Source organism: Argopecten irradians, chromosome 3, assembly GCF_041381155.1.
Source record: "Argopecten irradians isolate NY chromosome 3, Ai_NY, whole genome shotgun sequence".
In the NCBI taxonomy this organism is placed as follows: domain Eukaryota; kingdom Metazoa; phylum Mollusca; class Bivalvia; order Pectinida; family Pectinidae; genus Argopecten; species Argopecten irradians.
Genome location: NC_091136.1, coordinates 36,124,725 through 36,139,204, shown reverse-complemented (window position 1 = coordinate 36,139,204; position 14,480 = coordinate 36,124,725). Strand labels below are relative to the sequence as shown.

General features: G+C 36.0%; 2 protein-coding genes across 2 annotated transcripts in view; one reads left to right on the top strand and one right to left on the bottom strand.

Annotated features, from left to right (window-relative positions):
- The first annotated feature begins 1,008 nt into the window (after nt 1-1,008).
- Nucleotides 1,009-12,143, top strand: LOC138318413 (countin-3-like). The gene is made up of 7 exons (XM_069260741.1): nt 1,009-1,161; nt 4,953-5,151; nt 5,660-5,792; nt 6,340-6,452; nt 6,978-7,073; nt 7,481-7,621; nt 11,933-12,143. The coding sequence occupies exons 1-7, from the start codon at nt 1,156-1,158 to the stop codon at nt 12,016-12,018; spliced, it is 774 nt and encodes a 257-aa protein (XP_069116842.1). The 5' UTR covers nt 1,009-1,155; the 3' UTR covers nt 12,019-12,143.
- The window catches only part of LOC138319651 (collagen alpha-3(VI) chain-like), a 19,580-nt gene continuing 17,230 nt past the window's right edge, over nt 12,131-14,480 (bottom strand). The window contains exons 20-23 of the mRNA XM_069262799.1: nt 14,066-14,098; nt 12,921-13,475; nt 12,563-12,616; nt 12,131-12,287 (exon numbers count right to left, since the gene is read on the bottom strand). Of these exons, the coding sequence (XP_069118900.1) occupies nt 12,253-12,287; nt 12,563-12,616; nt 12,921-13,475; nt 14,066-14,098 (677 nt within the window). The 3' untranslated portion in view covers nt 12,131-12,252. The remainder of the gene's footprint in view (nt 12,288-12,562; nt 12,617-12,920; nt 13,476-14,065; nt 14,099-14,480) is intronic.

Below are 14,480 nucleotides of genomic sequence, written 5' to 3'. Positions count from 1 at the left end.
TACATAGGAAATGAGTCAAACCTGGTTAGAATTATCAGCCGGAGATAGCATTTTAATATCATATTCTTATTGGTCCTGGCCAACCCCCTGGTGGCAGAGGGGCGGGGCCGAAAGGGGTCAAATAGGCTTAAACTTCATAAATCTTCTACTTATTTTCTGGAAATGGTAGAATCAAATACGCTTTATAGATGGAAAGGTCTTAAGGTGTTTTATGAAAATTGTGAATTATATGACCCTGGGGTCTCACGTTTCCTCCTGGGGAGGGGTTAAGTTAACTTTACATTATTTGCTCATAGGAAATGAGTCAAACTTGATTAGAATTATTTGCCTGGGATAAAGTGTTTTAACATCCATATCGGTCCTCGCTGACCTCCTGAGGGACGAGAGGGATGGGTCCAAACAGGGTCAAACTGACTTTAAATTTCATAAATTCTGAGTTCACAGGTTTGATGAAGCAAATACTCTTAATAGATTAAAAAGTCAAATTTATAAAATCACTGACCGACTTCAAGGGCCAGTATATTAGTGTTTATATGTCTTTGTTTCATTCTACACGAACTCAGGTGATCGTTAAGGCCCATGGGCCTCTTGTTTGTGGTTCCCTTCCAATAGTATTACTGTTAATAGGTGCTGACAATAAAGCTTTGTTGTGGATTTTTTTCAAAAATGTATGGCTTGAACGTTGACAGACAGTCAAATAAATCGTACGGATAAGACACTGATGATACTTGGAATGACAGTAAAATCCAATATATAACCGATATAATTCTAAAATACATGTCGTACATCCTTAAAAGACATTTATTTCTGTCCAGTCTTCAAAGTTCTAATATGGTCAATGTCTAATTCGGGACGGATTAATATAAGTGTAAACACTTGTATTTGATTGTTTTTGTATTGTATGGCTTATAATGAATGAATAAAATAAAATTTACATTAATTCAAGCGATCATATAATCAGGGCGACATTGTGATCGTGTCTGAAAACACGAGTCTATGTTACTAAGCATACTTTAGCTACGGACCGTAATCCTGAAGAACTTATCGGTCATGTCGGTAATAAGTACCCAACCTCTTATCAACGTAGTCAGGTTCTGTAATAAGTACCTCGACTAGAGCGTCGGTGATTTTTATTTCGGCTGAAGACGGAGCAACATGAAGGTAGGTTGCCGGAGTTTCTCTCTCGTTATTATTTTATCTATGATATTACATGAAATTTGATTGAATGGATTCATGAAGTCGTTGATGAAATAGTTTTTGTTTAAGGATGTGCACATTGAGGTTTCAGTCACGTTGAAGTTTCGTTTAGACATAGATCAAAGAAGTTACTAGATTTTCAAATCAAATTCATCAATATCTGTAGCAAGTTGTCAGTTGCAAATTTTGTCAAAAAATACATTTCTATTCTAAGTAGATTTTTCTTTTTAAATGACTCATTTTTTCGGCCATTTTGAAATATGTCTATTTTTTCGCTTTGAGTACCGCCTAAGTTTTACCATTTTTTGCTTGAATTGTTTTACTTAAATAATAGTGAGCGAGCGACTTTAGCTGTACCGAGTTATTTTTTGCTGTAAATCTTTAATAGGTTCATTGTAATTAAAATCAAATTAAAAGCATTACTGTGCGAAATGATGCCCTTTTGTCACTTTATTTTTACATATAATGGTAAATTCAAATTGAGCACTTTTATTTTTTTTACTCTAGAATATTGAAAAATAACAATTATTTAAATGGGGCATACAAGTAAACGAACATACCCCCTATTTTTCCGCCTGATTTTCCCTATTGATATGCAAAACACATGTATTTACAAAAGTTAAATACCAGAACTGTTTCTACAAAAAAAATTAAATCTGGCATCTAGAAGAAAAAAAAACAAAACAAAAAACCTAGCGAAAATGCCTGAAAATAGCGGATTTTGCAGCTCAAAGTTAAGGGGTAGGGGTAGCATATGTTTTTATTCTGAGAAAAAAATATGCTACATTTTTAAGAAGACCTCTATATAATAAATTCTGCAAACACCCATATATATCAAACACCTAATTAGGAAATTATGGCTTTAATATGTCGTGTATATGGTCAAAATGGCAAAATTCTCATAAAAAATATTTTGTTAAATTTACATCTTTGAGTGACCACAGTTCAAAAACAAGCGCACTGACATGTGTGGAAATTTATTCCATTTTCTGCTATGGTATGAACTCGAATTTCCAAAAATCCATATGAAAAAAAAAATTCATACAAGAAAATTTTGACCTCCCAGGGGTTCTATCAGGGTTTGAATATTGCCTGTAGTGATTATTTTTTATTTCAATTACAGTTTTTAGCATTTGATCTTGGTTTCTTTTAACAAGAAAATAGGATTTTCAAGCATTAAGATTTTTACCAAGACCTATGCGCATGAAATTAAAAAAAATTAAAAACGTAAAAAAGCATAGAACAAATGGTGATCAAAACGTTTTTGTTTGGTTTAGTTTTGCTTAACGCCTGAATAACAGCTATTGTGAAATAATGGTCATTTGGAAATCAATCTCCTCTGTAAGCAATTTGCATTTGGTTAATCTGACAATGGGAGAGCAATTCGTCTTGTTTCTTGACACTTAGCTACCATAGGTATATACACCCTATAACACTTATACCTACATGTATAATACTGACTGGTCTCGGGCCATAAAGTCACGTCGCCTGAGGCAGGCGGATTGAATGTCTACCCATGCAATACAGCCTTGTGACGTCACAGCGTCACCGAAATTACTACATTTCGTGTATGATTTTGAATTTACAAACAACGGGATTTGCGTTGAAAATATCACGCAATTTTCATGTATGGAGAATTTACTTAACAGTCGCGTTTTCTTTTCGAATTATTTCAAAATGGATAGTCATAGTACTAAAATTGCAATAAAACGTCGAGGTACGAGAAAAAAATACTCTTTCATATGTTGATATTAAGGATAGGGATATTCTACGTTCGGAATCACAATGTAATAAAACCCTTGGCAAGCCTTGGGTTTTACAATATTTTGTGACCCTCGGGTAGAATATCCCAATCCTGATATGAAAAGAATCTTATAATATAGTACCGAGCAAAGGACAGAGCCAAAGTACTTTCTTATAGGATATCATTACCTAGCTTTCTAACAAATTAAAATCATAGTCAAGATATAATCCAAAACAAGAATGACGTGAACCCACAACACATCTAAAAATGATATTTCTTTTCTACATATTATAAAAGTATTTGTTTTTGAGGGTAGGGTATCGATTATTACGCCATAAAACATATGTCGATTTTACTTAAAAGATATGATATTACGTATACCAACATATGCTGTCAACTCCAAGCTCCAACAACAGATAACTTCGTATATGCAAAGACGGAATATGAAAACAAACTTTAAGCTCGATAATACTTTAATGCAATTCTGTTGACGATAATCATTTGTAATTGGGATGACTCCGGGTTTGTGATGATACATTGCTGACTTCAGTTTGGAGTTCGACTCCTGCTCAGGGTTTGTTGTCCTTATGACGGCACGGTGGCTTTCACCTGTGGGTTTCCTCCACCATTCAACAACAACAGGAGTCAGTGCATTCTCGGGTGACTGGGCCGATTTATTGGTAGTATATATATTCTGAATGTATTAGTTATGGTTGGTGGATATTCTTATTATATATGATATACATGTATGTTACAAGTTCAATATATACCATGTATCAGACCCATTTATCTCAACGGGAATGTATGAGACATCAGTGTACCGTTGCAGTTAAATTAACGGAGGAAACTACATACATATTACATAATTTATATACATACATATGGCTGTGTTGGCGCTGAAGCAAAGGAAACCTCTTGTAGATTATGTAGTTTCTCTGAATCATTTGAACATTTTCATACATCAGTATTAGCTTTTGTTCCTCGTCGTGTCTTTATTCGGTAGTTTTGTCAGTTTTCGGAGAATTGTGATGGTAGAAGTATTCCAAAAGGACACTTCAAAAAAAAAAAAAAAAATTAAAAAAATGTTCTCAGTGAAATCTAAGTTTATTTTTTTATCATATGCTCTGCCTAACGTAAATTCCATTGCTTAATTATACCACAGCCTCCCGAAACATATCGTCATTCACACACGCAACGCATTGTACACAAGGGAGTTCTTCAATGACCTTAGCTGTTAATAGGACGCTAGACCTAATCAACTAACCTTACCAAGCATTACGTAATAGAAGTAATTTAGTACAGTTTCTTTTAAGTGATACTATTTCAAATATCGACGAAATAGACACAATTGCAATATTGCTGCTTTCAGCCCAAACAAAATGAAGCATCCTTAGGTATCTAGGGACGATAGTATGCGGTTAGAATTGTCCCAGTATTGAACCAAACCCAGACTAAAGCGAACAGGACATACCAAACTATCCTAGTGGGAGATAATAGTAGCAAAACCAGCTTATAGCAACGTTCATACACATCAATTAGTTTCATAGCAACATGGTATTTCTTGTTGTGAGTTCATGACACATTTCAAGGTCAAGTAAATCTGCTCAAGACTGGTATCTACGAAATGACATGACCGACTAATAACACATGCAAAAGCAAGGTCATGCCTCTTCGATGTCCAGGTCAAAATATCTGATGCTCTCCTTAATGTTAAGATAACAGCTGGTAGTTTTTTCTCATCACTCTATATAATCTTCGTCTACCGTTGACTTTTCCAAAATAAAATACAAATTCCACAGAAATTTGCATTTAAATCATTCAATCATGTTAAGTCTTATGCTTTATATTGCAGACAATCGACCACGGTGAATACTACTCATTAATGTGAAACATGTTCTATGCCTAACAGACGTTAAACTTAAAAAAAAGACTAATTTTACCGTTTCTGCTTTGTTATATATGTACATTTATATTAAACACTTTCTCTAACGACAGTCTATTTATATTACAGCAGTCCTTTGCCTTGTTGGCCGTAGTGGCCCTGCTATCCCAGACATTTGCCCTACCATATACTGTAAAATTGACCAAACAACAACACTTCATTACCCAGCTGAACAACAAAGAGAGAGGAAATGTAGGGGTAGATCTTTGTCCAACGTGTATCCAGTTTATGGGACAAGCTATCGACGCACTTCTAAACATTATACTCAGTAGGTAACATTAATTGTAAATCCTTTATGTTGTATACTTTTAGCGTATTTGTACTGGTGCAAAATACTTCTTACTTGGTGCAGTTATTTAGTCTTGCCAAGTAAGTATAAATCCTTGGTCTATCTTATTACACTTGCTAATTGTGTATCACTGTTATCATTGATTATATCAAGTCGTATTAATTATCAGAGGAATCAGTTATTTTTGCTGGTATTGATTAAACCGAAACGATTCGTTAAATCAAAATATACCTGTGATGAACCTCATTACGCGGGAATCCATTTACTAGTACCCGAATTCCCGAATTAATAACATCAATTCTTGTTGTAACTGATGTCTATAAGGCATCATACATTTTTGTCTGTGCATTATAAAGCTTTCCACAGTTTAATTCACCAAACCATTCAATAGATTGTCGAAGAAAAATACTATGTTAATTTTTTAATTATGACACATATAACTTTAATATCATGGTATTCATGTTTTTATTACGACAATACTTTCCAGACGGTGGGGTAGTAGGTACGTGTGGAGCACTCTGTCAAGCCTTGGGTTCAAAGACCAGCAAGGCTTTAGAAGAAGTATGTGACGTCCTCTGTGATCTCGTCGGAGTGGAAGAGTTCATAAAGTTGATACAGAAGTAAGTATATACAACCTACATTTTATATGTTAGCCGGATATAGCAGTGCCCGGCATTCTACAAATAGCCGTTCACCTCTACGCCTCAAGTTCGAAGCCACAACAATGCATTTTTAACTGAAATGTAGTAGCTTGTACTTTGCGAAAACTGGCGTTGTTCTAACACCGACAGTTGACACGTACTTGTAAAAAAGAACCTTGTTATGAGCCAATTTTCATGATTCCTTTGTCATTCGTCCTATTATTATTATTAGGTTAATATTTGTTGTTTTGATACCTGAGACGTACTTCATGCTGGTTCTCAGAGGAGACATTTTTAGCCTGTTATGACCACCTGGCCTTTGTTTTCGCTCTTATACAGAAATGAATAGAAATTTAAAAATAAGTGTAGAAAGGACAAGAATAGGGACGGATAGAAAATTTTAGTATCATAGTTAAAATGTCTTGTTATATGGATAACATGATATTACTGATATATGAACTTGTGTAATTATAGCGATATCATACTTGAATAATTAGTGTTTTACTATATTGTTCTTTGTCAACAGGGCTGACCTGGACCCCATTTATTTCTGTGAGATCCTGAAAACTTGTCCAATCAACGACAACGGTGATGCCAAGATTACCACCTTTACTGTGACCCCCAGTTCCGGACCACAGGGTAGGATAAATACACCACCAATACTGTCGTTTTCCAATTTTACAACATATGAGCACATATTGTGTTCTAGAAAATTCCTATCACTGTCTTTTGTTTTGTTTCTAGAATGTAAAAACAGCGTAAAACATCGAAGAAAAAAAAAATACCGATAATTCAAAATCTTTGTCCTTGGCTCGTTCTACTCGTAATATGTAATGAAAGATGATGGGATTGGCACGAAAAAAAACCAACGTTATCGTGACATTGATTTTGCGTATTGATTTGGAAAATGGTCTCTTGATATATCAATGTAGTCGTACATAAAATAGTCTAAACAAATAATTATAAGCGTTGATGTCATTCCATCGGGAAATGCAATCTTTTGTGAGATTCACAGAATTTCTTTTCATGCCCCTTTGAAATAAAAAAACCCCATATAGGCAACTTGTCTAGTGATCCGCCTTCCTTTAAATGCATACAACTCTAGCTGAATTCGGTCAACAGACACATACTAATTATACTAATCAGATGTGTCTAATTAACAAGGAACTTTCCGGATTGATTTTGGATACACATCTGTGAATGGAACTGGTACAGGTGAAATCATCCTAGAAGTAGACACTGTTGATGGTATTCCTGTCGGTAAGTTCTAAATGTCTTCCGTGTATTTAAAGACTTTGTATTTTACGCTAAACCATAAAGCCTATTATTTTCATTTTTCCACTTAACATATTGAAAATTTATGAGAAGCTACAAAAGTATACATTTATTATTGCACGATTAAGAATGATCATAAAAATGCCCATGTCCAAAATAGTAGCAAACCTAACCCCAAAATAGTAGCAAACCTAAACTGGCTATACTATATAAGGATGTAGTAAAAGAAGGAACTTAAGAAAATATTACTCAATCGTCGATGCATCCTTGCACTTTACACATAATCTCCCCGCATCTCCATTTTCCATAATGTAATTTCTACATTTGATCTCTTTTACACTTTTTTTTTAAATATATTGATTATTGACACTAGCAAACGTTTTGTCTCGTAGAGAGCGGATTCATCCATGAGCTTGCCCAACCAGGGGACTACACCTCAAGTTTCTCCCTAAAAGCCGAGCCCGACCCGAACTGTGATCCCACACAGCAACCATGTGAACAATGGATGCCAGGAAACTATGGTGTCAAAATCGGTAACTACATCTATATGATCGGGTTATAAAAAAAAGTTTGTGATCGACACGTTTTGTTGTACCTGTGATCGACACGTTTTGTTGTACCTGTGTTCGACACGTTTTGTTCTACCTGTGGTCGACACGTTTTCTTCTACCTGTGATCGACATGTTTTGTTCTACCTTTGATCGACACGTTTTGCTGTACCTGTGATCGACGCATTTTGTTCTACATGTGGTCGAATGTGTCGACACGTTTTGTTCTACCTGTATGGTCGACACTTTTTGTTTTACCTGTGGTCGACACGTTTTGTTCTACCTGTGTGGTCGACACGTTTTGTTCTACCTGTGTGGTCGACACGTTTTGTTCTACCTGTGATCGACACGTTTTGTTGTACCTGTGGTCGACACGTTTTGTTGTACCTGTGGTCGACACGTTTTGTTTTACCTGTGATCGACACGTTTTGTTTTACCTGTGGTCGACACGTTTTGTTTTACCTGTGGTCGACACGTTTTGTTGTACCTGTGGTCGACACGTTTTGTTCTACCTGTGATCGACACGTTTTGTTCTATTTGTGTGGTCGACACGTCTTGTTCTTCCTGTGATTAACACGTTTTGTTTTACCTGTGGTCGACACGTTTTGTTGTACCTGTGGTCGATACGTTTTGTTCTACCCATGATCGACACGTTTTGTTGTACCTATGATCGACACGTTTTATTCTACCTGTGTGGTCGACACGTCTTGTTGTACCTGTGATCGACACGTTTTGTTGTACCTGTGGTCGACACGTTTTGTTGTACCTGTGATCGACACGTTTTGTTGTACCTGTGATCGACACGTTTTGTTGTACCTGTGGTCGACACGTTTTGTTCTACCTGTGGTCGACACGTTTTGTTGTACCTGTGATCGACAGGTTTTGTTCTACCTGTGATCGACAGGTTCTGTTCTACCTGTGATCGACACGTTTTGTTCTACCTGTGATCGACACGTTTTGTTCTACCTGTGGTCGACACGTTTTGTTCTACCTGTGACACGTCTCGACACGTTTTGTTCTACCTGTGGTCGACACGTTTTGTTCTACCTGTGTCGACACGTTTTGTTTACGACACGTTTTGTTCTACCTGTGTGGTCGACACGTTTTGTTCTACCTGTGTGGTCGACACGTTTTGTTCTACCTGTGATCGACACGTTTTGTTCTACCTGTGATCGACACGTTTTGTTCTACCTGTGATCGACACGTTTTGTTGTACCTGTGGTCGACACGTTTTGTTCTACCTGTGATCGACACGTTTTGTTGTACCTGTGGTCGACACGTTTTGTTCTACCTGTGATCGACACGTTTTGTTCTACCTGTGTTGTCGACACGTCTTGTTCTACTTGTGATCGACACGTTTTGTTGTACCTTTGATCGACACGTTTTGTACCTTTGATCGACACGTTTTGTTGTACCTGTGATCGACACGTTTTGTTCTACCTGTGTGGTCGACACGTTTTGTTCTACCTGTGATCGACACGTTTTGTTCTACCTGTGATCGACACGTTTTGTTCTACCTGTGATCGACACGTTTTGTTCTACCTGTGGTCGACACGTCTTGTTCTACCTGTGATCGACACGTTTGTTGTACCGGTGATCGACACGTTTCGTTGTACCTGTGGTCGACACGTTTTGTTCTACCTGTGATCGACACGTTTTGTTCTACCTGTGGTCGACACGTTTTGTTCTACCTGTGGTCGACACGTTTTGTTCTACCTGTGTGGTCGACACGTTTTGTTCTACCTGTGGTCGACACGTTTTGTTCTACCTGTGATCGACACGTTTTGTTCTACCTGTGATCGACACGTTTTGTTCTACCTGTGATCGACACGTTTTGTTCTACCTGTGATCGACACGTTTTGTTCTACCTGTGTTGTCGACACGTCTTGTTCTACCTGTGTTGTCGACACGTCTTGTTCTACCTGTGTTGTCGACACGTCTTGTTCTACCTGTGTTGTCGACACGTCTTGTTCTACTTGTGATCGACACGTTTTGTTCTACCTGTGGTCGACACGTCTTGTTCTACTTGTGATCGACACGTTTTGTTGTACCTTTGATCGACACGTCTTGTACCTTTGATCGACACGTTTTGTTGTACCTGTGATCGACACGTTTTGTTGTACCTGTGATCGACACGTTTTGTTCTACCTGTGGTCGACACGTCTTGTTCTACTTGTGATCGACACGTTTTGTTGTACCTTTGATCGACACGTTTTGTACCTTTGATCGACACGTTTTGTTGTACCTTTGATCGACACGTTTTGTACCTTTGATCGACACGTTTTGTTGTACCTGTGGTCGACACGTTTTGTTCTACCTGTGTTCGACATGTTTTGTTCTACCTGTGATCGACAGGTTTTGTTCTACCTGTGATCGCCAAGTTTTGTTGTACATGTGGTCGACACGTTTTGTTCTACCTGTGGTCGACATGTTGTGTTCTACCTGTGATCGATTCGTTTTGTCGTACCTGTGATCGACACGTTTTGTTGTACATGTGGTCGACAGGTCTTGTTCTACCTGTGATCGACACGTTTTGTTCTACCTGTGATCGACACGTTTTGTTCTACCTGTGGTCGACATGTTCTGTTCTACTTGTGATCGACACGTTTTGTTTTACATGTGATCGACATGTTTTGTTCTACCTATGATCGACACGTTTTGTTCTACCTGTGATCGACACGTTTTCATTGTTTTCCTCGTGATTTTTAATACTCATGAAATACACGAACTACAATGACACGGGATCATCAATGTACGTTTACACTATATAGACAGGTTAGTTTTTCATATGTAGATAAGTTGGTTTACAATATGTAGACAAGTTGGCTTATACTATATAGGCAAATTTGTTTACACTTTGTCGACAAGTTGTTCTACACGATATAGACAAGTTAGTTTACACTATATAGACAATATGGTTTACACTATATAGACAACTTGGTTTACACTATGTAGACAAGTAAGTTTACACTATGTAGACAAATTTGTTTAAACGATATAGACAAGTTGGTTTCCACTACATAGACAAGTTAGTTAAATTGGTTTACACGATATATGCAAGTTGGTTTACACTATATAGACAATATGGTTTACACGATATATGCAAGTTGGTTTACACTATATAGACAATATGGTTTACACGATGTAGACAAGTTGGTTTACACGATATATACACGTTGGTTTACACTATATAGACAATATGGTTTCCACTACATAGACAAGTTGGTTTACAATATAAAGACAATATTGTTTACGATATATAGACAAATTGGTTTACACGACATAGAAAAGTTAGTTTACACGATATACACAATATGGTTTACACGATATAGACAAGTTGGTTTACGCGATATATACACGTTGGTTTACACTATATAGACAATATGGTTTCCACTACATAGACAAGTAAGTTAACACTATGCAGCCAAATTTGTTTACACGACATAGATAAGTTGGTTTACACGATATATGCAAGCTGGTTTACACGATATAGACAAGTTGGTTTACACGATATATACACGTTGGTTTACACTATATAAACAATATGGTTTACACTATATAGACAAGTTAGTTTACACTATATAGACAAATAGGTTAACACGACATAAAAAGTTAGTTTACACAATATATACACTATGGTTTACACGATATAGACAAGTTGGTTTACACAATATATACACGTTGGTTTACACAATATAGACAATATGGTTTACACTATATAGACAAGTTGGTTTACACTATGAAGACAAAGTGGTTTACACTATATAGACAAAATGGTTTACACGACATAGATAAGTTAGTTTACACGATATAGACAAGTTGGTTTACAATATAAAGACAATATTGTTTACGATATATAGACAAGTTGGTTTACACTATATAGACAAGTTTATTTACACTATGTAGACAAGTAGGTTTACACTATGTAGACAAGTTGGTTTACACTCTGTAGACAAATTGGTTTACACGATATAGACAAGTTGGTTTACACGATATATACACGTCGGTTTACGTAATATAGACAATATTGTTTACAATATATATACAAGTTGGTTTACACTATGTAGACAAGTTGGTTTACACTCTGTAGACAAGTTGATAAGATATAACGGTATTGTTATATTCATAAAATTAAATATTTCAGCCTTTATATTAAAATAACATGTCACATATGTCACAAGTACCTGTGTTTAATTAATGCGGCTTAATTAATAGTGATTTGAACTCATACGATTAAAATCAACATTCAGGTTTTGTTTGTATGAACATGCTTCATGGATACTTGTTATTTTACAGCGATCTGTAACGGCGAGTGTGGCAGCAAGCATCCCCACAGTGCCGTCTATGACGAGGGAATGACGAATTTTACCATCACTAACTAGATTACCTGCGCATGTGCACAACATGTTTGGGACAATAATCTCTTAAATTGCACCTAATTAGTTCATACATGTAGTATCATTATTTTTATATATAAATAAAAGAAAACAAATCTCAATTTATCAAACATATTGCATTTATTGTTATTTATTATTATAAATGATTTGTTTAAGCTTTTTAAAATCGAAATCAAAAGAAACAATTTACTCTTCTCTTCTGATCGACTAACAAGCAAATCACTTAGAGCTGTCAGGGAAAATCTGGAAGGAGTCTTAAAAAAGAAAGTTGAAGATATAAAGAGTATACAATTGTTCTTTCGACCAAAGCCAACAACCATGACCTAATTGTTACGAACGTTAATAGACAGTATCAACTATGATGTTGAATAAAAAATATAACGATCGAAAATGATAATCCAACTATTGTCCACGTCGTTATTTCATTTATCTGATGAAATTTCTTATTTTTGTAGAATTTTAAAAACGATTTTTTTTCAAATGAACATTGAAATTTTAAAAAAAGGTATCTATTTCTGAGGTTGCTTACCTGTCAAGGTCGTTTTTAAGGCCGGCGGAGGGGTGGTTACTCCTGATGATGTCCCTGTAATACAAGTGAAGATTGGATTGTGGATTTCACAACAGTTGCCATTCAGATACCGCAGCAATGAATTGCTAGAAAATCTCGTATAAAAAGGCAAACAAACAAACAAACAAAAACAAAAAAGCGAAGTGACATAATTCTACTTATCAGATTCATGTTTAATGAATGTTCAAATACTTATTTTATCAAACACGTCCTACCATAAGAAACCCCCGTGAAAGTGTTATTGAAATACATAATTTCAAAATACATATTTTGTGCATTGATCGTGTAAAAATTTTCTTTTATGATTGATTAATGTTACCTCCACATATGATATCATGAACAGCATGTCTGAGACCCGACAAATCATCTGCATTAGTGATACGGAAGACATTATGTCCATTTGGGGCAAATGCGTTTAACTCCTCCGAGTTTACCAGACTTCCTATCCCAATAGCAATGCCAGTCGCACCGGTGTTTTGATGGAGCGTAGTTGTCTCCCTTAGAAAAGATGAATGACTGGACGATGGGCCATTAGTTATCAGAACGACAAATGGTTTGACGCCATGTCTTGCACCTCCAGAGGTAGATAGGGCTGTGCTGTGCACAAGATGCACGGCGACCCAAGAGGTTTGTGACCCGCCAATGTAGGCTGCACTTTGTATAGCCCTAATCAATGAAGATTTACTTTGATACTGCGAGAGCTCAAAATCTAAACTAGCGTGCGACCCAAAGGTAACGAGTCCAAATTGAACATCACCCGGACTACCAGGAAACTCATTTACAACTTCTGACATGAACGACAGAGATTTTTGGAAATTTGCTTGTCCCTCTGCACTCGACGCATCTATAGCAAACACCACATCAGCCCTACAAACTGCAAAAATTGATGTGATTATGGTTTAATTTCACAATGATTTACATTTGTGTGATTTGTTGTGCTATATAATCGTCAATATCGATGGTGTAGATTACCTTAAGAAGAAGAAATGTGCAGAAAGCTGATTAGATGAAATAAAGAATTACTCTGACTGCGTATTCTATACCAAAGAGTAATACCATAATCGACACACATAGTATCAAATGCTTCATATTCATTCTGGAACAACCTTACCACATACGATACAAAGTAAAATAGAGTGAGTTAAACCATTTCTTAGTGTTCAATAAAAAATTAAATACTACTACTGAAATACTAAATATTAAAAAGATGACTTTGTAACAGACAAGGGCAAACTTTTAAACAGGATGGACAGACAAATAAAGTCATATTAATGGTACATCATATTATCATTTTTGAAGATCAGAAAACGTTATAAGTTTAAATAGCTTACAATAAACCAGCGATATGAATACTATAAATTATATAAACTATAAATTACGTTATACAGCCTGAACTCAGGTAGAAATTTTGAAAAAAGATGTTTAGATGTATGAGTTATATTTCCTTGTATAAATTGATCTTACCTGTGTTCACACCAGGGGAGGTAAATGATGTTGCTGAATTATAAAAAGCATTACAATTATTTACGGCATTTATTTAAAATGACATATTCAGTGATCAATCTACATGCGCATCCCGAGTCCTGGACTCACAGAATTTTAAAAGGACCCATGAAATTTCTGGGAATGGGTATCTATAACACTGTGGAACCCATTGTTTTAACAAAAACCATTGAAAAGGACCCACGAAAAATAATCGTAGATTGAACACTGCATTTTTTAAGTATGAATCAAGATTTTCTTGTCAAAACGTGAAAGCATCCAATGACTTGAGAATACAATAAGAATAATGACCTACATGTAGACAGTATTTACAACTTAACGTCATCTTTCATCTATACTTGGACTTATTCGATCCAACTATACAACGAACTTCCAT

Excerpts from the sequence above, each read along its gene's own strand:
- LOC138318413 (XM_069260741.1), top strand. Across the intron at positions 5,152-5,659 it reads ACTTCTAAACATTATACTCA|ACGGTGGGGTAGTAGGTACG; the intron begins GTAGGTAACATT and ends AATACTTTCCAG. Across the intron at positions 7,622-11,932 it reads AAACTATGGTGTCAAAATCG|CGATCTGTAACGGCGAGTGT; the intron begins GTAACTACATCT and ends GTTATTTTACAG.